The 23444-nt window shown below is 40.4% G+C and overlaps 6 protein-coding genes across 6 annotated transcripts in view; 3 read left to right on the forward strand and 3 right to left on the reverse strand.

The window, feature by feature from the left end:
• Nucleotides 1-640: 640 nt before the first annotated feature.
• LOC108604534 (protein fem-1 homolog C) lies at nt 641-3348 on the reverse strand. Its single transcript, XM_017994049.2, has 5 exons — nt 2872-3348; nt 2381-2703; nt 1149-2326; nt 962-1090; nt 641-899 (listed from the first exon to the last, which is right to left on the reverse strand). The coding sequence occupies exons 1-5, from the start codon at nt 3066-3068 to the stop codon at nt 675-677; spliced, it is 2052 nt and encodes a 683-aa protein (XP_017849538.1). The 5' UTR covers nt 3069-3348; the 3' UTR covers nt 641-674.
• A 93-nt stretch (nt 3349-3441) lies between these two features.
• LOC108601397 (baculoviral IAP repeat-containing protein 5) lies at nt 3442-4188 on the forward strand. Its single transcript, XM_017989297.1, has 3 exons — nt 3442-3751; nt 3813-3992; nt 4057-4188. The coding sequence occupies exons 1-3, from the start codon at nt 3620-3622 to the stop codon at nt 4186-4188; spliced, it is 444 nt and encodes a 147-aa protein (XP_017844786.1). The 5' UTR covers nt 3442-3619.
• Nucleotides 4189-4285: 97 nt separating this feature from the next.
• Nucleotides 4286-5926, reverse strand: LOC108602088 (differentially expressed in FDCP 8 homolog). The gene is made up of 2 exons (XM_017990112.1): nt 5146-5926; nt 4286-5093 (listed from the first exon to the last, which is right to left on the reverse strand). The coding sequence occupies exons 1-2, from the start codon at nt 5846-5848 to the stop codon at nt 4399-4401; spliced, it is 1398 nt and encodes a 465-aa protein (XP_017845601.1). The 5' UTR covers nt 5849-5926; the 3' UTR covers nt 4286-4398.
• Nucleotides 5927-6042: 116 nt separating this feature from the next.
• Nucleotides 6043-7022, forward strand: LOC108604217 (single-strand selective monofunctional uracil-DNA glycosylase). The gene is made up of 2 exons (XM_017993582.1): nt 6043-6371; nt 6433-7022. Exons 1-2 carry the CDS (start codon nt 6060-6062, stop codon nt 6961-6963), a joined length of 843 nt encoding a protein of 280 aa, XP_017849071.1. The 5' UTR covers nt 6043-6059; the 3' UTR covers nt 6964-7022.
• A 122-nt stretch (nt 7023-7144) lies between these two features.
• On the forward strand, nt 7145-7666 carry LOC108604218 (tRNA-specific adenosine deaminase 2). The gene has a single exon (XM_017993583.2). It carries the CDS (start codon nt 7157-7159, stop codon nt 7637-7639), a length of 483 nt encoding a protein of 160 aa, XP_017849072.1. The 5' UTR covers nt 7145-7156; the 3' UTR covers nt 7640-7666.
• Nucleotides 7667-7871: 205 nt separating this feature from the next.
• LOC108604216 (serine-rich adhesin for platelets) overlaps nt 7872-23444 on the reverse strand; it is a 61560-nt gene continuing 45987 nt past the window's right edge. The window contains exons 2-3 of the mRNA XM_017993581.2: nt 8350-14195; nt 7872-8296 (exon numbers count right to left, since the gene is read on the reverse strand). Of these exons, the coding sequence (XP_017849070.1) occupies nt 8009-8296; nt 8350-14172 (6111 nt within the window). The 5' untranslated portion in view covers nt 14173-14195 and the 3' untranslated portion in view covers nt 7872-8008. The remainder of the gene's footprint in view (nt 8297-8349; nt 14196-23444) is intronic.

Genomic DNA, 23444 nt, shown 5'->3' on the forward strand with positions numbered 1-23444 from the left:
TATGTCATTGTTTACAGTAAAAATAATAAAAAGTGATGGAGCATCAACTAAAATTTACTTGGGGATGAAGTGGGCTGCATTATCAAAAGATCAATCAAGTTTGTAATTTGTATGTATATATATATTTAATGTAATTGTATATTTTTTAATATTTATTCGCATAGATCAGGCATATATATATGTTAGCTGACTGCTAATTTATAATAAGTACTTAACGATCTAATTGAACAGCAGCATAGAATTTATAAGTATTCATTTTCACGGCATTTAATATGTACGTATATATGTAGGCTTTAATGCGATTTAGTTAACTATATAATAGTATTATATGTAGATATATATATATATATATATAATGATTCACTTTCGTAACCTATACAGTTTTAATATCACGTTTATCGCTTACACTTTTTGCTCTAGTTAAAATTTTTGCTGTTTTTTTTTTACTTGTTTTTGTTTTGTTATTGAGTTTAAAACTACTTTTAGCCAAATAAGTTAACAGTTAGTTGAAGTTGAAGTGTGTGTGTGTGATTGCTAGTTTACATAGTTCGGAAGAAACAAATTGTTATACACTGGTAAAAATTTCGTTATGGCCAAAAAGTTACAATTTACACACTTGTACTACATAATTTTCTGATTATTGTTTTTTTTTTTTTTTTGTGTAAACAAAAGACTTATGGTTCATGGTTTTGCACAAATTCTTCCAGTTGTTTATGCAGCTGATCCTTGTAATGGATCTTATGCTTGCTAAGAACCGTCGCACACAAGCACTGCAGTGAGATATAGTTGACCAGCGGTATGGTGTTGGTGGGATTGGAGGCAATCGAATCATACGGCCGCTTCTCAGCACGATTCGGTTGATCAATATCCGCGCCACACTTAAGCAGCAAGTGCACAATCTGCAAACAAATCAGGAAAAGCTATTAAATTAGTATATATAAGCGCTGAACTTTGTACGTACTTCATTATCATAATTGTAGGGTTGGCAGGCAACATGCAGCGGCGTAGATTTGGCTTCATTTTTGGTATTGACATCAATGCCGCACTCAATGAGCAATTTGATGACATCCGCATTGGGAAAGACAGTCTTCTAATTAATTGTAGAGGCAATTTAGCGAAGGGCATTAAATTGTTAAACACAAACTTACATCGGAAATATTATCCTCCGTTAAATAGCCGCTCTTGATGACATTCAAGCGCGAGGCTCCCAAATGCAACAACGTATCCGCTGTGCTGGCGCTGCGCAAATTACCCACTACCACTGTATCATGCACGGTCTGAAAGATAATCTTACGTTCAGCTTCAGTGTGGACGGTATTGATGAGCAGAAAGATTAGATGCGCCAGACAGCGCATAGCACGATCATAGTTCTCCTGCTGCTTTCGAAACACAGGCCGCACCCGCAGCAGTGGCTCCACTTCGACAGCGCTGAGAGCAAGCGTTTTAAATACGCCCAGCACATCCTCAAACTTTGGCAATAGATTGTCCTGGTGCATATAACGACCACGCATTGGCTCACTGCGCATAAAACTTGAATTACGCGTATGAAGATCCAGCATAAGGCGCACCAGCGCCTGTGCAGCAAAGCAGGTCTCAAAATGCAATATGCTCCAGTTGGCAACGCGCACCTCAAGCAAAAAACGCCAGAGGTCAATACAGCGTTGCAGCTGCAACGAGTCCGCATAGGAGGCACCACGATACGTTAAACGGAAGAGCATGTCCTTGTGTGTCAAGCCCAGCACACGTTCGCATATCATCAGACTTTGCGTGCGCATGGCATCCATATCGGTGGCAATATTGTCCAGCTCCTCGAGTGTCACAAATTCTACTGCATTCTCGTACGCATTCCGCAATGGCACCTTGGGTTTCTTCTCAATGTACGGCGTATAGGCGGCGCGTATATGATGTGCCATGCGCCAGTGCAGAATGCAAACGCGAGACTCATTATGCTCGTCCAGAAATGTTGAACCCATCAGCTCATGCGCCTCCGCAATGCGTTCCACCGAGTAATCCAGCTCCTTTTTCAAATAATCAAATATCTGATGTGCACCCTTGAGACAAGCGGTGCGCAATGCATCATCGCCGTAACGACTCTTGGCATAGGGATCGGCACCTTGTTCGATTAACATTTTGGTCGTATCCAGTCGCAGCTCCTGTATAGCATAATGCAGCGCTGTCTTGTCCTGTATGTCGCGCGCATTTATATCAGCGCCCTTCTTCACCAGATACAAGCAAAGCTGCACCGACTGTACGGAGTTAATTAAACAAGTGCCACCATTAACATTTGGTTTCTTTATATCCGCACCATTCTCCACCAGAAATTTTACTGCAAATATTTAACACTTGTTATAAAAGTTGGTAAGTTGTGGGCTACACTTACCTATTTCTGTATGAGTCATGTAGCAAGCACTGCGCACTGGTGTTGAACCCGAATCGGAGGTGGCATTTATGTCGCAACCAATGCGCACCAGATACTTGACCATGTTTAGCTTGCCAGAGACAACTGCTGCCCATAGCGGCGATACATAATGAAAGCTATTATCCTCTGGCACCTCAAAGTGTCCACGCTGCTCTATATCTGCCTCACAAGTGTTTATTAAATACTCGGCTATGGCGACAGCGCCACGCTTGCAGGCTATGAAAAGTGGCGCACAGCCATTACGTTGTTTGTTAACCACCTCGAGGCGTGATTCACGGGTATGCCTATTAGAGAGTATAGGAAATAATATTATTTTGACATTTTGTTCACATTGTTGATTGCTGATAAGCGCGATAATTGCTCAATGACTCTTGCAATAACAAATCTCAAATATATTGCGTATGCGGTAAGCGTGCACTTATCAACAAATTGTTTTGGTTTATTGTACATACTTTTCAAGCTCATGCCGTAAATATCGCGGCAATATGGAATCCTCACGGCTGCGCTTGCACTCCTCAATCAGCTCCTGATTAAGCTTGATGACATCCATTTTGGGACTATGCTTGCGTTCGTCGGCCATGGGGCAGGGACAGGGACTGGGACGCCGCTGGACCTGATGATTGCTCGAGCTTTCAAGACTGGAGCTCATTGCTCACTGCAGAATTTCATTGCAATATGCGATTTTCGCTTTGCTTTTCCTTTAAGTGCTGCGCTCTCTAATTAGGTTGCGTTCCGTTCCCAAGGCCTTTGCGTTTTCTCTCCCAGCACTTTCTTTTTTTGTTGCCTTTTTCCTAATCAATTTTGGTTGTGTGAGAATGTTGAACGGAAGAATCTTGCTGGGTCACTGCAGTGCATAATATGGCTCAAAATCTAGGTGCAACTCAATAACAAATAATTAACAGTTAACGTTTTGTTTGACTATTTTTTATATTTTCTTATATTTTATGTTTTATGTTTTACAAATACAACAACAATTACAACGAATGAGAAATACTAAATCAGCTGGCTATGCTAAATGTGGCGGCCGGCTGATGTATAGTTTCCGGAGTTGGCAGCCCCGCATGTACTGTCGATAATACTCTCTCATTTTGATTTTTTATGGTGGATAATACGTGCTAATTCAAACAACGACGCTTGCCCGCTGCGCTTGTTTTAGCAAAGTTATTTTAAATTTGTTTCGTAAAAAAACTGCAATTAATAATGAATACAACAGTTGATATGAATGAAAACAAGCTGGAGTCGTTTCGAGAATTCCATGTGCTGGAAAAACATCGCATGGAAAGCTACAAAGATTGGCCATTCCCAGCTGACTCAGCCTGCAGCATAAATAAGGTAGAAGATTGTTTAAAATTAAATATAACTGTAATGTAAGCCATTGTGAAATTGTTTAAAGATGGCTGAAGCTGGCTTCTACTGGACAGGCAACGCTCGTGAGCCCGATACAGTCACTTGCTTTGTTTGTGGCAAAACATTAGACGGCTGGGAGTCCGAGGATGATCCTTGGAAGGAGCACCTAAGGCATGCGCCGCAATGTGAGTATGCCAAATTGGGTTGCAAGGAAAAGGACTTAACGGTAAGTGCATTGGCATTGTTTGCTATAGTTATGTACATATAAAAAAAATCATTGTGTATTTTAGGTGGGCCAATTTTTAAAAATATTTACTAATGTTGTTAACAAAAAAATAGAAATGAATGTAAAGAAATTTAAAGCAAATTTCACAAAGAAGAATGAGGCCAAACTTGATGAATTTGTTAAACTGCATTATTAGAAACATTTTATTAAAATAATATAAAAAACAATTAGACTTAGTTTGCTTTTCAAAATGTAAATAAACAAAATGAAACAAAACAGCTTGGATATTATTATTAACAGTTTCATGGCATGCAGCCAACTTTAATGTATAGCCTCCTCCTCCAAAAGTCAAACAGTATATAAAGTAGAAGACACAGATATTTATTGGTACAGTTTAAAACAAGAGTTAGCAGTGATCGACCTCATCGTCCTCTAGTTGAGCGTCTGTAGCACGTTCTAATTGAAGTCGCCGCTCCTGTATGCGTACACACTTGGGACAAATCATATTCTTGCGCGTTAGACAAACGCGATGATAAATGGAGTTGCATTGATCACATTTTATGCAGCCATCATCAAAAGGAAAGATGACTTCATTATTGCTGCAAATTTCACAGATATAGGCCTTAGCCAGGCACATATCACAGTTGCGTATATGTTGTCCAAATGTCTTGAAGCAACTCTGTAGAAACTCAGCTAAGGCGCCGTTCTCAACTTGCATGAGATCCCTAAGTGCATAGAATTCATTGGACTGGACCAAGTGACGGCGCCCAGCCAGCTGTTGATCCACAAGCTTTTGCTCTACAGCGCCTTTGCAGGCGGCAAGATAATGACGCATGTGTATCAGATTCTGTCGAAGCTTTTTAACAGCGCATAATTTTTCAAGGAATACAAACAGCTTGGGATTCTCTTCTTCCAAACGTATAAGCGGTTTATCCAGGAAAAGCTGTATCTCTTGCAACGCTGTGCGGGAGACACGTCTAGGTGTAAAGTCCCAATTGTTGACCATGCGAGCAGGCACTATGCAGTTATCATTCCAATGGCATGCGGGACAGTAGTATAGCCCACGATAGTCACATAGGCGTGGCTCAATCCAGGAGTTCTCTGCAAGCAGCAAACGTGACTAGCCTGTTTTTCAAGTACACGGTTTACTTACTAAAGTTAAGCAATGTTGCACACTCGGCGCATTTATAGCGTTGCGCCGCCAAGCCTATTTCCGGGCAGATTTCAATGATGGGAAACTGTCGCTCCGAGGCCAGCACATGGGCACACACACGCACGACGCTATCTATGCACTTTTGATGAACCAAATAACCGCAATCGCTGCAAATATAAGCAGGCTGCACCAGACGCCAAATTATGCTGGTGCAGTGGTCGCAGTAGTAGCGCTTAGCTGCTGTTTGCAAACGATTCTTGGTTCCCAGATGGTGTGGAACGAAATGATGACCCACCACCGACTTAATGGCATTCATGACCACCACATCATCGTTGACGCAAGCTTGTGCCTCCTCCAGTTCCTGCAGCGAGTAGCGCAAATCCACCAAGTGACGCACCAGCCAAAGACGTTCTTCACTGCATTCGCCACTCAGCAAAACCAAGTCACGGCAGTGTGCTATGGCTGCCTGCAAATCCTGTATATTGGCATCTGAGGTAAAGATCAGACGCCATTGCTCCTTTACCAGTGATGCGGGTATAGGCAACGCCCTGTAGTCTGAATGCTGAGGTGCACTTTCTTCTGGACCTGATACATCTGTTGAGGAATGCGAGTGCAAATAGCTGGAAGCTGTGGAAGCACTGTCGTTCACGAATTGAGCCACTGTGGTGGGCAAGCTAGTAAGACTTTCGCGCCAGGAGCTCATTTTGGCGCATCAATTAATAGTTTTCTTTAATTTGTATGCATTTGCGTTTTGTCTTTGTTTATTTTCAGCAACAGCTGTGGTACAATCGATAACAGCTTTCAACGTTAAACAGGTGAGAATGATTATCGATAGCAATATTTAAAAAAGCCAACAGCCCCCAACTTCATGTTTTTTTTTGCTTTGCAAATAAAAGTTTTGGAGTTTCTGTAAAATGTTAAAAAGAAAGTTAGAGCGAAAAGCAGCAGAATCTGACCAGTTAGCTCCAAAAGTGTCTATGGTACCAGGCATTATAATATCAGAGTTATTTGGAAAGCCGTTTTGGCTGCGTTTTTATGAAATTGAATGTAATTTGAATGGCGAACTGGACAGTTTTGAAAAACCACCGGAGATAACACATATATACAATCCTATTGTATATGCAGAAACATTGCATTCTGCGTATTTACGTCGTTATTTAAACGAACCAAAAAAAGTCATATTTATAGGCATGAATCCTGGGCCGAATGGAATGTGCCAAACAGGAGTAAGTACTGCCCGCCCACTTATGGTTCTATAACTAAATATTTTTCTTTGATGGCACTTAGGTGGCCTTTGGTAATGTTAAAACTGTGCGAGATAAAATGCAAATCTTCGGCGATGTTCTGCAACCGCCTCTGCTGCATTCCAAGCGTATTATCCAAGGACTTGATTGCAAGCGAGAGGAGCCAAGCGGTGTACGTCTTTGGGATTTATTTGAACGTTTGGCTGACGGTAGTCTGGATATATTTTCAAAGCAGTGCTTTGTACACAACTTTTGCCCGCTGGCGTTCTTCAATGAGGCTGGCGTCAATATTACACCCAGTGAACTAAAAGGTTCTTACAAGGCACAAATACGCGATGCCTGTTTGCGAGCCTTGGACATGCAACTGGAACTAATAAAGCCACAAATTATTATCGCAGTGGGAGATTATGTACATGGAACGTTAAAGAAATCCACATATTGCAAGAAAGGAGTATCGGTGCTACGTATGGCGCATCCGAGTCCAAGATCACGGAACAACAACTGTTGGCCCGAAAAGGCGCAGGCATTCCTACAGGAAAATGACATTATTAAATTTATGCGCAATCAGGCATAGTAAGTATTATAATTTAATTTTTTTTAATTTTAAGCAATTTTATAAGTATTAAAAACAGTATTGGAAAGCGTACACATAGTGCTGCCAACTACTTTGCTGGCTGTTCATCAGCTGTTCTGTGTCGTGGCGACACAACAAGTTTTGTTTTCGCAAATTGCATTTGAAATAAGTATAATAAAAATTTCCATGCTAAATGGCCGCGTTTATGGAGGAAGCTATAGCAGAAGCACGTCGAGCACGTGACGCTGGCGAGGTGCCTGTCGGCTGTGTTTTCATCTACAACGACAAGGTTATTGCACGCGGTAGCAATCAGGTGAATGTGCACAGGAATGCCACACGTCATGCAGAGTTCATCTGCATTGATGATACCTTGGCCTACTGCCGCGAAAAGCGTTTGCCGGCTCGCCAGGTGTTCAGCGAAATTAGCGTCGTGGTTACAGTGGAGCCGTGCATTATGTGCTCCGCTGCCTTGCATACGCTAGCCGTCAAAGAGATCATCTATGGCTGTGAAAACGATCGATTTGGTGGCAAGACCGTCGTCGATGTGGCAGAGGTGGTTGGCCAGCGCATTAGCATTACAGGCGGTGTGCGCTCCGAGGAGGCCATGGCTTTGCTCAAAGAGTTCTATAAAGGCGACAATCCGTCAGCGCCGCCAGTGGCGAAACGAAAGAAATGATTGCCATAAGCTGCAGCTTGTGTTCATTGCTTGTATATTATTCTTTAATTTATTATAAAATTTAAGCATAGACTAAGCTATATTGTATGTATGTATATGGCGTTCAGAACGTTGCTTTAAATATAAATACAATTAATGTGTAAAAAAGCTACAAGATCTGTCTGATCTCAAACAGTACCAACACCATAGAATATATATATATATTTATATATATTTGTTTGTTACCCATTTGCTTAAGTTAATGTAATTGCTCTAATACGTAAGCTAGTCTTATTTTAGGCTCATCATTTGTTGCGCAGGCAAGCGCAGACGTAATCCTGCGCAGCAAACAATTGCCTTGGCTTTAAACTTAAACTAACTAAATGCTCTTTAAATACGTAGATTGCGACGTCTATGGCCCAAGTTGATCCACTCCAGTGGCACATTATCTCCCACATTATATGTGGCTGCAGTGCAGCTTGCTAGTTTTTTACCAGGCTCACAGCGGCGACTCACATTCCAGTAGGTAAAACCTTGTGGGCAGCGATAGATTTGGCCTTCCATGCGTCCAGTTTGCTGCGCATAACCACACTTGACAAACACCTGGCTGCATTCATCATTGTTCAAAGCAAAGTGTCCCACCTCCGGGCATAGTGTTGTTGTCGAACGTATTTGCACCTAGAAAATGAAGTAAATTAGCTAAATATTTAATTTATTTAATAATCTCTTACCATATTATTATGCTTTACGTCCTCATCGTACAAATGTGCACGCGAGGTATCCTTGTTGTTGCAAGTATCGTTTGGCGCAGGCTTGGCACAACGACAAGCTGATTCGTCGTACACAGTGCCATTGGGACATTGGAACAATACAATGTTTAGATTTGACTTCTCATTCTCCATGCATTGATAGAATACTCCGCATTGTTTAGCGTGTCTGCGGAAGCCTGAGGGACACACAAAGAGGCTTTGCTCTTCTGTAGTTTCAGGACAGGGCGCGCTACTATTGCCTGCTGGCTTTTCGGTAGGTTTTGGTTGAGTCGTGGTTGTTGTCTCGATTATATTTGTTGTGGTTTCTATTGGATTTTGAGTTGTTACAGGCATGTCAGTTGTTGTCTCGGCTGGACGTTCACTGGAGTTCGGCAAGTTGGTTGTTGTTTCGGCTGGACGTTCACTGGAACTTGGAAAGTTAGTTGTTGTCTCGGCTGGACGTTCAGTGGAATTTGGCAAATTGGTTGTTGTTTCGGCTGGACTTTCAGTGGAGTTTGGCAAAATCGTTGTAGTTTCTATAGGTCGTCCATTGCTTGTTGTTTCCATTGTAGTACCGCTTGGTGTTGTTGAAGTAATGGCGCCCGAGGAGCAGTTACCCGAAACTTGATCAGCATGGTTGCATGTCTCCACCGATGAGTCCCAGACTGTGCCACGCGGGCACTTGAATTGGTAAACTTGATAGCTGTTGCCATTGGGTGTGCAGCGATAGTAAATGCTGCAGTTCTTTGGATCAGCATGGAAGCCCTCAGATGGGCATGTGAAATTGATTTGCGGCTGCATAGTGGTGCTCATTATTTCTTCAGTTGTCGTTTCTGTGGCAAGTGTTGTGGGCGTGTAACCTGGCGCTGATGTGGTGAAGCCAGTCGTGCCTGTGGCAGTTTCTGTATAAGATTCGGTAGTCGGCTTTGTTGGATAGTCAGTAGTCGGCTTAGTTGGGTATTCAGTGGTCGGCTTTGTTGGATATTCAGTAGTTGGTTTGTTTGGGTATTCGGTAGTCGGTTTTGTGGGATATTCAGTAGTCGGCTTTGTTGGATATTCAGTAGTCGGTTTTGTTGGATATTCAGTAGTCGGTTTTGTTGGATATTCAGTAGTCGGCTTTGTTGGATACTCAGTAGTTGGTTTAGTTGGGTATTCAGTTGTCGGTTTTGTTGGATACTCAGTAGTCGGCTTTGTTGGGTATTCAGTAGTTGGTTTAGTTGGATATTCAGTAGTTGGTTTAGTTGGGTATTCGGTAGTCGGCTTTGTTGGATATTCAGTAGTCGGCTTTGTGGGGTATTCGGTAGTCGGCTTTGTGGGGTATTCAGTAGTCGGCTTTGTTGGATATTCAGTGGTCGGCTTTGTTGGCTCTTCTGTAGTCTGACCCGCGCATCCAGACACATTCTCCGCATGGTCACAAGTCTGTAAATCAGCATTCCAAGCCGTATTTTTAGCGCACATGAATTCATGCTTAGAGAATGTGCTACCATCTTTATTTCTTTGACAGCGATAGAATTTGCGGCAGTTGTTAGGATCTGGCATGAAACCTTCTCCAGTACATTCGGTTCCCGGATCTAGATTGGGAACTTTTGTTGTTGATGAAGTTGGCATCATAGTTGTAGTTGGGAACGAATTATCCGTTGTAGTTTCTGATGTAGTTGTTTCTATTGGCTTCATTGTTGTACTAGAATCTGGCATTATAGTTGTAGTTGGAAACGAATTATCAGTTGTAGTAGTCCACATTGTTGTTTCAGTTGGCCGCATTGTTGTAGTTGTAGCTATGGTCGTGCTAGGCATTGTAGTGCTCTCTGTGGGCTTCGCAGTTGTATTATCACAGGGAACCTTTCCAGACTCTGTAGTGCTGAAGCCCCCATTGTTTTCAGTTGTGCTTGGATTGCACATATTCAAATCATGATTGCACGTTTGCAAATCTTGATCCCACACCGTGCCGGCTCCGCAATGGAAAGGAATTTGACTGAAGCCACCTTTACCATTATCAATGCAACGATAAAACTTTGCACAGTTCTGAGGATCACCAATAAAGCCTTCAGCTTTGCACATATTGATAACATTGGACGGAGTGGTGGAAATCTGAGTCTGTGTGGTAGGTTTTATTGTGGATGGTCGCATTGTGGTTGATGATGGAAAGCCACTTTGGGTTGAACCTTGACTTGTTGTCGTACTGGCGCTTGCTGGGCGCTGTGTGGTCATGCTGTTGCCACAGCTTTTGTCTTTAACGGCCCAGGCATGATTACAGGCTTGCAGCTCCCCATCCCAAACGGTGCCAGGACCGCAGCTAAATGACACCTTACTAAAGCCTCCTCTATCATTATCTACGCAACGATAGAACTTGGCGCAATCGTTCTTATCCCCTACAAATTGTCCATTTACCGTACAATCTTCAGATGCAGAGCTGGTCGAACTTGTTGTAGTCGTTGTAGAGGTACTAGAAGAACTTGATTCCTGAGTTGTAGTGCTATTTGATGATGAGGATTGATTGTTATTATTGCTGCTGCTACTGCTTGTACTTGAGGTGCTATTCGAAGATGAGCTGGTGCTTGTTGAGGAGCCACCAGTTTGTTGTCCATTGCCCTGTTTACACTTTAGTTTATTCATATCAATTTCTTCGGGATGATCGCAGCTGTTGGCCTCTGGATGCCAAATTGTTTTTGGCGGACAAGTAAATGAAACTTTCATAAATCCACCTTTGCCATTGTCAACACATCTATAGAATTTTGAGCAATTTTCATTGTCAGCCAAGAAAGTATCTTCGCTTTCACATTTCTCCGCTGGCTTAAACGGCTTTTGAGTTGTTGATGAAGTTGTTTGATTGCTAGAAGAGGATCCTTGGTTAGAGGACGAAGAACCTTGATTGGAAGACGATGATTGATTGGATGAAGAGCTTTGATTTGAGGATGATCCTTGATTAGATGAAGAGCCTTGATTAGATGATGAACCTTGATTTGAAGAGGATCCTTGGTTTGAGGACGAGCTTTGATTAGAAGAGGATCCTTGATTTGATGAAGACCCTTGATTGGAGGACGACTCTTGGTTTGAGGATGAACCTTCATTAGAAGATGATCCTTGGTTTGAAGATGACCCTTGATTGGACGACGATCCTTGATTTGATGATGAGCTTTGATTAGAGGATGATTCTTGATTAGAGGATGACCCTTGGTTGGATGATGAGCCTTCATTAGATGATGAGCCTTGATTAGAGGTTGATCCTTGGTTTGAAGATGATCCTTGATTGGAGGACGAACCTTGATTTGATGATGAGCTCTGATTAGATGAAGAGTTTTCATTAGAGGAAGATCCCTGATTAGATGAAGAGCCCTGGTTAGAGGATGAGCTTTGATTTGAAGAGGATCCTTGGTTTGAGGACGAGCTTTGATTAGAAGATGATCCTTGGTTTGATGATGATCCTTGATTAGAGGATGATCCTTGGTTTGATGATGAGCCTTGATTAGATGAAGAACTTTCGCTTGAGGAAGAGCCCTGGTTGGATGCTGAGCCTTGATTGGATGATGAGCCTTGATTAGAAGAAGAGCTTTGATTAGATGATGATCCTTGAGTAGATGATGAGCTTTGATTCGAAGATGATCCCTGGTTTGAAGATGACCCTTGATTGGAGGACGATCCTTGGCTTGATGATGAGCCTTGATTAGATGATGAACTTCCGTTTGAGGAAGAGGCCTGGTTAGACGATGAGCCTTGATTTCCATTAGCCATTGCCTTGCATTGGTCTTTTTGAACATCAGTTGGATGATTGCAGCCCTTGGAGTCAGGATCCCAAACGGTACCCGGTGCGCAATCAAATGCGATCTTATCAAAGCCGCCCTTATCATTATCAACACAGCGATAGAAGCGAGCACAATCCACTTTGTCTGGCAAATATGTTTCGCTGCTTTCACATTCTCCATCAGGGTTCGAAGGCTTTTGAGTGGTAGTTGACGTGGATGTTGAGTTTTGATTGCTGGACGACTGATTGGAAGAGGAGCTTTGGTTATTGTTTGAATTGGAGGACTCTTGCTGGCTTGAACTGGTTTGATTGTTGTTAGAATTAGAGCTGGAGCTGCTCGACTGGTTGCTTGATTGATTGGAGCTAGAGTTATTAGATTGATTGCTTGATTGATTACCGGACTCTTGATTTGAGCTGCTGTTATTGCTTTGATTGTTTGAACTGCTAGTGCTATTATTTGAGCTTGATTGCATATTACATTGCTTCTTTTGATCATCATTGGGCTGTACACAAACTATTTCTTCTTGACTCCATATAGTTCCTGGACCACAAGTAAATTGTACTTTCTCCAAAACCCCATCATCATTCAAGCGACATCTATAAAACTTGGCGCAATCACTGCTTTCTGGTATGTAGGTATTCTCTGTTTCACATTCGCTTGAGCTTGTGGCATTATGATTCTGCTGTGATTGGTTATTGGAGCCGCTGGCAGATTGATTGCTCGAAGAGCTCTGGTTGCTACCAGAGTTTTGATTTTGGTTGCTGTTGGAGCTTTGATTACTGGCACTTTCAGTCTGATTGCTGTTTGAGCTTTGATTGCTGGCATTCTGATTGTTGTTTGAGCTTGAGCTGGAGCCTTGGTTTTGATTGCTGTTTGAGCTTTGATTGCTGTTTGAGCTTGAGCTGGAGCCTTGGTTTTGATTGTTGTTTGAGCTTTGATTGCTGTTTGAGCTTGAGCTGGAGCCTTGATTTTGATTGTTGCTTGAGCCTTGGTTTTGATTGTTGCTTGAGCTTTGATTGCTAGAGTTCTGGTTGCTGCTTGAGCTGGAGCCTTGATTTTGATTGTTGCTGGAACCTTGATTGCCGCTTGAAGAGGAAGACTGACTGCTTTGATTGTTGTTCGCAGATTGATTGCTGCTAGAGTTTTGACTTCCCTGCGATGAATTCGATTGCTGATTGCCGCTGCTTGAGCTTTCTGTGCTGCTCGTAGATTGACTATTGGACTGTTGATTGTTGCTTGAAGTAGAAGACTCATGATTGGAGCTGCTGCTGCTAGATGTAGACGAACTTGTGGAGCTCGACGAGGATGAGTTTGAGGAGGAGCTTTGCTGACTACTGGATGAAGCGGATGTGGAGTTCTGATGGCTCGTTTGCGAAGACTGCGTTGAGGTTTGATCAACGTTATCGCTTAGAGGCGCCGGCTGATTGCGACAGCCGCCATTTGCACGAACATCAAGCATATGATTGCAAGATTGGAGTGATTCATCCCAAGCAGTGCCATCGGAACAGCGAAAACCAATTCTATTATAGCCACGGCCATTGGAGATGCAACGATAGAAGACTGTACAATCAGCTGGATCGCTCATAAAGCCATCACCCGCACATGCAACTCCCGCCAGCTCCGCGTCCGCTGAGCGTAATGATGATGAGCTCGTAAACGAAATGACTGAAACGCCTTTCATGCCTGTCATGCCATAATTGGCGGGCAAATGATTAGTACTGGCATAGGTGCGCAGTCTATTGGCTGCCTGCTGCCAGGCGCTAGCGATATTTCTGTTATGTTGTAACCCCTCATCTGGCAATTGACTGTCAGCCTCGGCGCTGCTATCAATTTCGTTCATGTGGTGTGCACATTCCGGACGTCCAGCCAACATGGGTGGCATACACAATTGCAGCGATGGCGAGAAAACTGTGCCCTCTCGGCAAGCAAACATATAGGGCTTGATATAGTAGCTGGTGCGCAGCTCACAGCGATAGTAGATGCGGCAGTCATAGTCATCGGGAAACAGACCTTCATGTGGACAGTAGAAGGCATCAGCAGCAACAGCAGCAGGATTAGCGCGCATATAGACTGACGATGATGAAAGATCTGCAATGAATAACAGTTGTTGAATCTTTTGCTATACACTTGCATGATTATAATGTTAATGGTGTGTTTTAAAACTGAGTGTCCTTGTGCTTATCTTTATCAAAGTGTATACCCTAGTCGTTTGCCTTCGTCCTTTACCCTACGTTTGCTTTGGTTTAAGCCTTATGCCGCTTAAGCATATAAATTAATATAGTTTACAATGAGCTACATCAATTGCTATCTGCATAGCATATTTATGTCTATTATTTTTGTTGAGGGTAATTGCGAATCGGCCGCTGGAACAAACCATTGAACTGAAACTTCCTGTCACAAATGCCCCGCTTGGCATATATTTTGCTCAAAAATTTCTGTCGTACAATTTTTGTGCGCGTTTTCTGCTGCGGGATTTTTCGCGCTGTCAAAATAAAATTGATAATTTATTGTCATTCAATGGTGGAGAGCGTATATATATATATATACTTTTTTCTTTGCTCTACTCTCTACTCATGCTACTTCTACTTCTTTTGCCTGTTGTCGCGCATTCCAATAAATTTAAATGCATTTATGGCCGTTACAGCGGAACAAATTCATTTTGAAAATGAATTGTGTATAGCATGTTGTTGTTGTTGTTGCTGCTGCCACAACTCTATTTGCCACAATGTTTTTTTCTGTCGCTTTTTTGGGCGTGTCTGTAACATGTTGTTGCCTCATGCAAATCTGGCAAAAAACATTGTAAGCGCGCGTCTAAAAATTTAGACCTCATCCAGGCAAGGCCTAGGCATAAATTTGCATCAGTCACTCGTTGCTTGTTATTTGGAGCATGCCCCATGCTTTATGGCACTGCTGCCAGTCAGCTCAAATGCTGCCTGAAAAAAAGTATATTTGCCTTAAATCTATTGCCCATAAAGCTTAATTATGGCTAATGTGCAAGTATGCGTTGCCCACTAAGCCGGCAATTTCAACTCATATTAGCTTAAAACATTTTTAAATCATTTTCAGATGAAATATTGGATTTTATCACATTGTTTATGAATGTGTGTGCATCATATTTAAAATACAATTTTTATTTTTTATTTGCGGCTATTTCAATTTAAATAATTTCAGAGCAAATATTTGTTTCAATGTTTTAGGCGGCGGTGGCAACAATAAATACAAATGCATTTTTAGCATAAAAAAATTGGTAGAGATTTAATAAAGTTATGACAAAGTTTTCATTTGTTATTTGCTCAACTATAAAATTTTAATTAAATTGCTTGCTAGCTATAACATATCTAATCAGAGCAATATTAATTTTCTATTAATAAACATTTTGTGTATGAAAATGGCTAAATTGTATAGTTTGCTGCATAACATTAAATGTAGCGTATTTTAAACAAGTTTTCATAGCAATTAAATTTATGTAAAGTGGCGAAAACTTAAAATAATGCAACATAAATCCAATAAACTAATTTAATACAACGCTTGGGTGCGTGTTAGGCAAACAAACATAAAATCTTAATGTAAATATTTATATGCTTGTACACAGACATTTAAACTACATAAAAACCCACGTCCCCGCCCTCGCACTGTAAAATGGCTCATAACGTTTTGGGGAAATTCGAGCGTTTTGCGATTTTAATTATATATGATGTGTACTTTAGAACTTATGCAAAATGAAATGAAAGGAGCGACCGCAAACTTATGCGGCGCCCAACAGGCGGACAGCCATAACAAGCCTACGGCCACAGTGCTGACCGCAGAGCATGGCCGCAAATAGTTTTGGATAGGGCCACGCCCACATACATGTGAATGAGCCACGCCAAAAATGTGCACATATATATACGTGTGTGTGTGTGTTGAACTCTGTGTCTGTGCTGTTTTCAATTTTCAGCATTAAAGCACATTATCGTATGCTAAATGTAGTTATAAAAGCATAAAATGTATGAAGGCACGTTGCCATTTTGAAAATTGGACACTTGCCACACAGAGAGACACGAACACTAAGCAAATGACAAATAGTAATTAACATTTTTCTATTCATTTTATAATTAAATATTTATTGGGCAGCAATCTAATAAAAAGCATGGCTCAACATTAGCTTTGCTTCGTTGGGCAGCTACAAAAAAAATACAAAAAAACAATATTGCGCGAAAAAAAGTTGGCAATTGTTAAGGGCTTGAAGCTTGTGTGCGCTGCTGGCAATTTAATTTTAATTTGATAAATTGAAACAATGTTTTGTTGATTCTTTTTACAGCGAAAAATACACAGGAGACTGATAGTGAGTGAGAGAGAGAGAGAGAGCGGCGAAGTGAAAACAAATTTGGTTAAAGCTCGAGCTTGCGACTGACCAGGGACAACTTAGTTTGGCATTTAAATTCTACGCTTTGGGCGCATTTGGGTAAGTTTTTTATTTTTGCTTGTTGTTGGCCAATTAATTGGTTATTAAAACTTTAGACATTTTGACCTTTTAAGTGCATGTCCCTGTGCCCTGTGCAAATCTTTATATAATTTGTAGCCCGTTATTAGTTATTGCTAAAAAAAATATCTTTAATATTGAAACTATTTCTGCTGCATAAAATGTCAGGCAATTTGTTAGCGAACAGACAAAAAAAAAAAAAATAAGAAAGGAAAAAGAAAGTGGAAATTCAAATGTCAGTTTTCATTTTGACATTTGCCATTTGGTATTTGCTCTTGCATACCGACAACTTGCATAAGTTCAGTCTCTCTCTCTCTCGCTTCTCTAACTATTGCTATCTCTTTTCGCATACTTTGTAGCTGTAGCTGTAGCTGTTTGAATGTTGTAAATATGATATTTGGATTTTTGTGCTGCTTGGCAAGTTAGTCGCCTTTTCGTCGCTCTCGACGCCCTTTGGGCCAAGCACTAATTTCATTTGCGTCTGGTGGCATTTCGCTCGTTGGCTTTCATATTGCTCAATGTGCTGTATATATATGTGTGTGTGTGTGTGTGTCTCTAAGGCTGTATTTAGTGTAAAGTGTATGTCTATTTCTGTCGCAACTGTCTTAGCCGTTGTCCATTGACCAGGCCAAAAAAAATACAATTTATTATGCAGCTTGTAGTATTTTTTATTTGCCACGTGCTTGCAAAGGGTATTGAAATGTATTACTCTAGCTCTTAGGTTTTAAGCCAACTTAACTTAAGTAGCAGAACAATCATAAACAAGACTCATACACACAATTGTCTCGCTTACGCCAGACATAAAAAATAGAAAAAGTAATAAGGCCCTATGACTTCTTAGTTTTTCTTTAGCTAAGACAATTTACTTATACTCATGCTTATATTAGCTAATACACAAACCACACACTCACTCTTTTTAAGAGCATGCAGTCTTCGCCTTTGGCCAAGTTTATCTTCTCGCTTCTTTTAGACATGCCGTTCAGCACAAAAAGAAAAGAAATTATAATAAAATTGTTAAAAAAAAATAAAAATTGCACACTAATTCAAGCAGCTGTCGTTAGTGTTGAAGTTGCAACATTGGCAATGCGATGCGGCAGCTGCGTTTGAATTTCGCGCTGCGCTGCGCTCGAGCAGCTTTTAATATTGCAAAAATGTCCTTGAAATGAAAATGTCCAGTGTCCAAAACATTACTCATACGCAGCGGGCGTCTTTTGGCAGCAAGCTTTGCGTTTTGGCATTGCATAATTTATTTGTTTGATCAACTTGCTGACAGTTTGTTACAACACACAGAGAGAAAGCAAAAGAAAAAAGTATTAAATATTTAAATGCTTTGCCATGTCAAATTTATCTAGGGAAATAGACTGCAATTTGAGCGTCAATTAATTTGAATTTCAAGAACTTGAAAGCAATCAGCATTTATCATGTCAACTAAGTAGTTTGAAGAGCCACTTGGTCCAGACCAAGACTAGTCTGTTAGCCTGCTTGGCTGCTGGCTGCTGGCTGGCTGTCGTTTGCTGCTAAATTAAACATAAAGCGCTTTTAGTTACAATCACGTTCGTCTCAATTAAACTACATTAAATTCAATTAACAAGGCAGCTGCCTTGGCTGGCAACAAAATGAAAGCAACATTGTCATTACGGTTAGAGCAAGGAGTAGAGCTTAGGGTAGGCAGAAGCCTGACCTACTATAAATATATGTAGATAGAAAGAGTAGAGCAGCACGTGGGCCTTCTTCTAGTTGGTCTAGGCTAACAATTGACTTTCATTATTTCCTACAATCATGCTGCATTATTGAGCGTTGTCATATTTGACAGGCCAAAGGAGCGTCGACGATGACTAGAATGACAACGTAGCTCCCTGGAGTCAAATGCTGCGTGTTAGTTCCTGCTACGTGTAATTAAGTTTAATATTTAATTTAATTGCATTTACTAGCAGAGACACACACACACAGACAGAGAGCTTTACACTGACTCATAAAAGCACACGAACACGCGCTAAAACAATGTGCGCGACTGAAAATTATAATGAAAGCCGAAAGCCTTGCAGACAAAAGTACGCACAACTAGAACTAGCTAAGGACACACGCAGTTTGTTCCTGTGCGCAAGGACGTGCCATTTTGTTTAGTCTCTGTGCGTGTCTCTGTCGCTGTTGATCGCCTGCTCCAACTACTACGACTACTACTCAACTTCATTTTGCGTTGACCTGCTTCGGCTATTATCATATGCGAGAACTGAACTCAGTTTTATGCTTGTTGGCATAGGATTATGGCATGTTAGCAGACAGTTTGGGTGCGTCCACTACTATATTAGGCTGACTCCACGGACATGTAATGGATTGCTGCATGGCATAGTTATAAACATAAAAAGTCACAGCGCTAAAGCCAACATTAGCTAAACACATGTCAGCTGCTTTATTAAACATGCAAGCTCAAGCTCAAGCTGAAGCTTATGTTTTAGTTTATAATAGAAAATGTTGAGCAGCCGCATTCAGATAACTGTAGGCAAGTTCTTTTAGCATTGTACAAGCGCCAATAGCCGTTAGCTATTGAGCATTAAAATTTATAAACTCGTTTAAGTTACGTTAGTTAACATTAAGAAACACGGCAGCTGGAGTGAGAGTGAAAACTTTGCCGCTGTGTGTGTGTGTGTGTGCTTAGCCTGTGGGTCTTCAATTAATTTCATTTAGTGCGCTGCAAGTTACACACACACACACACACACACACACAGATACACAAACTTGTTACTTACAATATTTTCAATTAAGCTGCAACAATGCCACAAGAATAATAACAGTTACAACAGCAGCAGAGCAATTCTATGGAATTATACTTGTGTGCGAATGTGTGTGTTTGCTCACACACACACACTGACTCTTATGCATGTGTATTGTTTGCGCCCACTCGCGGCTACAATGCCTCAGCTTGAGCCTGAGTCAAGATAGCTAACGTTAGCATATCGACTGTTGTGTGGCCATAACACACACAGAGCTTACTTGAGAGCAGCGCGCCGCTAAGAGGCGCCACAATGAATTGCCAACAATGAGTTAAAATTTGTTCAATGCGGCATGCAGTGCGTGTGGATATTAGAACAGCAGGCGGCAAGTTACTGATTTGCTGCCGAGACGAGCGAGCGAGCTGAGAATGTTTGACATACTCCAACTCATGTTACATAGCAGCAACAAACAGTTGTAAGCAAATATTAAAGAGCTCTTATTGTTAGTAAATAAATATGTAACAAAAAATTAAAAAATATTCAAAAGCATTAAACTGCAACTTTAAATTGAATGCTTAAATAAAATCTACAAAGCTCTAACAAGTTCGTATACTTTATCTCTAAATTTAAAAATATTCTTAAGCAACTAACTACAACATTAATTCATTTACATGCATTTTTATTTTGAAGCTGTTGTTGCTTTTACCGCATAACTAAATGCCTAAATATAAATTATTAACTACAGAGTCTCAACTAAGCTTATGACATACTAAACCTCAACTGTAATGCCAATTGCAACTGCAACTGCAACTGTCTTGTCTTAGTACAGAGCAGACTTAATAACTACAGGCCAATACAAATGACCACATTATGTCATCTTGTATATAATTGGCTTAGCAGCTTGAATAACTATTTGGACATGCAATGCTTTGGTTAATTTTGAACTTGATTAAAGAGCAAGTTTATTATTGTAGTTGTTGTTGTTGCTGCTGCTGCTGCTGCCTGTTGAGAGTTCATTAACAACAAGACACAGACACTCTTAAGCGTGTTGAGAGCCTAGACTAGTGCTGCTTGAACAAAAGACTTTAGCTTAAGGGCTAACGGAAGTTAAATAGCCTTGTACTTGGTCTAGCTTTTAAAACATAGTAGACAATGCCCCTTTGGTACTAACGAGCTTAAGCTACGTAATTTGCCTAGTCAAGTCATTGCCATAAAGTAAAAGAATGCTAACAAGCTTGCAAGTTTGAAATTGCAAACCAAAACAGAAATGCACGTGTTAATTATTTATGCGCATAACAGTCGCTAGATATTCTTATGGCGATATGAGCAGATTCCTTCACTGCAAAGCATAAATTATACAAATTATTATTTAGTCAGGCTGCATGCCACACTGCTGGTTAAGGCAAAAGTTACGCGTAGACAAATCGCTTATTTAGATTAGAGCTGACAACCCATACGCAGGCGCTGCTGTTGCCACTGCCATTGCCACTGCAGCTGTTGCTGTTGCAATATCAATTTACAGTCAGTTTGTTTTTCTGCTATAAATTGCTGTTGCCGCAACAAGTTTGTTGCCACACTTAAAGTAAAGTTGTTGCTTATAGTCGATCGTAATAAGCGTAGTCTGCGCACATTTTCTTGCAGTGTAGCGTTGCTCTGTAGGCGTTGCTGTAATGCCAACTAAATGTCTACTTTAGTTAAGCGTTCTTTTCTTTTTTGCTGTGGCCTGTTGCATGCCACTGGCGCATCAGCATCAGCGATCATTTTCAATTAGCTTAGCTCGCTCTACGCTTGGGGCTCTTGTAACTTATAGCCTTGTTATTATTGCTGACTGAGTCGGACTGCGCTTAATCGTAATTACAAATTACTGCTGCTGCTACTGGTGTAAGACAGTAGCATATCAATTAAAGTTGAAAGCCCAACGATGCTATGATTTACAGTTGAGGCAATTGCAGCAGAGTTACCTCTGCAAAGAATCTAAATTTGCTTTTGTCATCTGCTGCTGCAACAGACTGGCAAGAGGCAGCATTTATTGCGTTGATGCCTGTCATTAGCAAGAGGCAAACAGGCAGCAAAAGCTTGCAAACAAAACGTTAGCAAAAGCAGCCAGAGGCACTAACTCTGGGGGCCAAAGGCTTTGGGGCAGCAGCAACATTTTTGGCAATTTCTAAATTGCTTTGCACTCATTCGCTTGCAGATTTCCATTCATTGATTTCGCCCTGTTACTCCAGAGAGAGAGTTGCGACTCTCCGTCTGCTGCCATTAAGCGCCATTTATTGCAGTTAAATTTGCCAAACAGCAGGCAAAGACACTTGGGCAAATTTGGATTATTATCACACCAAGGGCTTATTCAATTTGCATTGCTTGCTGTGTTGTCCTTTAGCTAAAAGCAAACTATTATTTAAACTTAAGCGCACAACAACAACAACAAAAAATTGTAACTGCGACACTAAACGTTGCACACAGTGTGGCATGCAAATCACGTTTAGCAACAAATCAAAAAGCAAACAGCTTGTGCAACTGAGTGTGATTTCCAGGCGAGTCACAGTCAGAGGCAAAAGCTTAAATTCATTGGAAAATTATATATACTTTTTAAATAAAAATGCAGTGCTATGGCTTATGGCTAAAAGCAATTTCAAATACTGCTATTGTTGGTTTTAAATTGATTTAAGTTGTTAACATATATAAGCTGCTAATACATTGTTTATAGTTCATAGTTCAACATATAAAGTGTAGACTTTCATGGCCTTTGCTAACAAATGACTTAACTATGTATAAACTATTTTTATTATAAATATTTGGCATATACCAAAAAAATTCATTTAAAGCATATCAATAATATTCTATTGAATTTTTCTACATTAAAACTCTAGACAAATTAAATAAATTCTTATTAGAAAATTCTTATTAGCAAAGGAATAATATTCTATTGAATTTTTCTACATTAAAACTCTAGACAAGTTAAACAAATTCTTATTAAATGATTCCACAATTAAGCTATTATTCAATTAAGAATTTATTCTAATTTAACGATTGAAATACAATATGCAATATTCTCAGCTGCGATGCTTTTGGTCAGTTGCAGCGCTGCTTTCACTAGTAAACACGTGAGCTGATTTTGTTATTAGCAGTTTAAGTTTTATTAACCTGATTGAAAAAGTATAAAGCGCTTTGCGGCAGAAATAAAATAAATAACTGTAAAGCTATATAAAACATTTTAATGAACAACTGCGCTTTTAAATGCAGCGATTTAGTGCTATTTTTTAAGTATAAAGAAATGCGTTGTAGCCGAAGGATTAGCGCATTTTTATAGAGCAGCTCTTTTGTTTTTATAAAAATAAAATATATTTAATTTCCCATTTTAATTGTTGTCTGCCTTTTGGCGTTATAGCCTTAACATATAATTTTTGTTTAGTTATTTTTTGACTTACTGTGGACATTTTAATTAAAATTATTTATTTGCACAAAGCAGCGCGCTGCGCTTTTTAGTGTGCAGTGCAAAAAGTTGTGAAAACAAAGACGAACACAGCCGACAGTTGAGAACGCTGTAGCAACATTATAATAAATTAACAGACAGAGACAAAAAAACAAACTGATTTAGAATATGTTTGCACTATGCGCTGCTGCCAACTAAAAGACCTCTTTAAATTTAACGTACAGAGTCTACAGCGTTGGCCAACGTATGTGACTTTGATAGGTAATTAGTTTTTCGCAAAAAGCTGCTGCCAACTACTACTATATTGTGTATATATTTTTCGTGTACAAACAATCAGAAATATTACTGCGCTTTTGTTTGCACAAGTGTTTATTATATATACATGTGTGTGTGTAGCTACAGTTTGTGATATATTTGTATGTTAAATAATAATAAAAAATATTGTAATCTATTTTTACCTCGCGCTGCGGCGGCGCCAATGCAAACAGTCAGCAGCAGCAGCAATAGCAATGGCCTGCATATTTCCGTTCGAGTTGCAAGCGGCAATGTTGTCGCCATTTTGTCGAGCAGCAAAAATGGCGTCTGCTTTGGCGCCAGTGCGTTTTATGTTGCCAAAATGTCACAACAACTGCAAAGAGAGAGATAGAGAGAGAGAAACATTGAAGGAAGTTGAAGTACGGTATAGAAAATAATAATAATAAGAATTTATATTTTTTAGCAAACAGCAGCCA

This window comes from Drosophila busckii, chromosome 3R, assembly GCF_011750605.1.
Source record: "Drosophila busckii strain San Diego stock center, stock number 13000-0081.31 chromosome 3R, ASM1175060v1, whole genome shotgun sequence".
Taxonomy (NCBI): Eukaryota; Metazoa; Arthropoda; class Insecta; order Diptera; family Drosophilidae; genus Drosophila; species Drosophila busckii.

What these genes read in the sequence shown, in the direction of transcription:
- LOC108604217 (XM_017993582.1), top strand. Translation starts at nt 6,060, where the DNA reads ATGTTAAAAAGAAAGTTAGAGCGAAAAGCAGCAGAATCTGACCAGTTA. An exon ending in ATGGAATGTGCCAAACAGGA is followed by an intron (nt 6,372 to 6,432) that starts GTAAGTACTGCC and finishes GATGGCACTTAG; the next exon opens with GTGGCCTTTGGTAATGTTAA.
- LOC108601397 (XM_017989297.1), top strand. Translation starts at nt 3,620, where the DNA reads ATGAATACAACAGTTGATATGAATGAAAACAAGCTGGAGTCGTTTCGA. An exon ending in CAGCCTGCAGCATAAATAAG is followed by an intron (nt 3,752 to 3,812) that starts GTAGAAGATTGT and finishes AATTGTTTAAAG; the next exon opens with ATGGCTGAAGCTGGCTTCTA. An exon ending in GCAAGGAAAAGGACTTAACG is followed by an intron (nt 3,993 to 4,056) that starts GTAAGTGCATTG and finishes TGTGTATTTTAG; the next exon opens with GTGGGCCAATTTTTAAAAAT.
- LOC108602088 (XM_017990112.1), bottom strand. Translation starts at nt 5,848, where the DNA reads ATGAGCTCCTGGCGCGAAAGTCTTACTAGCTTGCCCACCACAGTGGCT. An exon ending in TGCAACATTGCTTAACTTTA is followed by an intron (nt 5,094 to 5,145) that starts GTAAGTAAACCG and finishes TGCTGCTTGCAG; the next exon opens with AGAACTCCTGGATTGAGCCA.
- LOC108604534 (XM_017994049.2), bottom strand. Translation starts at nt 3,068, where the DNA reads ATGAGCTCCAGTCTTGAAAGCTCGAGCAATCATCAGGTCCAGCGGCGT. An exon ending in CATGACTCATACAGAAATAG is followed by an intron (nt 2,327 to 2,380) that starts GTAAGTGTAGCC and finishes AAATATTTGCAG; the next exon opens with TAAAATTTCTGGTGGAGAAT. An exon ending in CGGAGGATAATATTTCCGAT is followed by an intron (nt 1,091 to 1,148) that starts GTAAGTTTGTGT and finishes ACAATTAATTAG; the next exon opens with AAGACTGTCTTTCCCAATGC.
- LOC108604218 (XM_017993583.2), top strand. Translation starts at nt 7,157, where the DNA reads ATGGCCGCGTTTATGGAGGAAGCTATAGCAGAAGCACGTCGAGCACGT.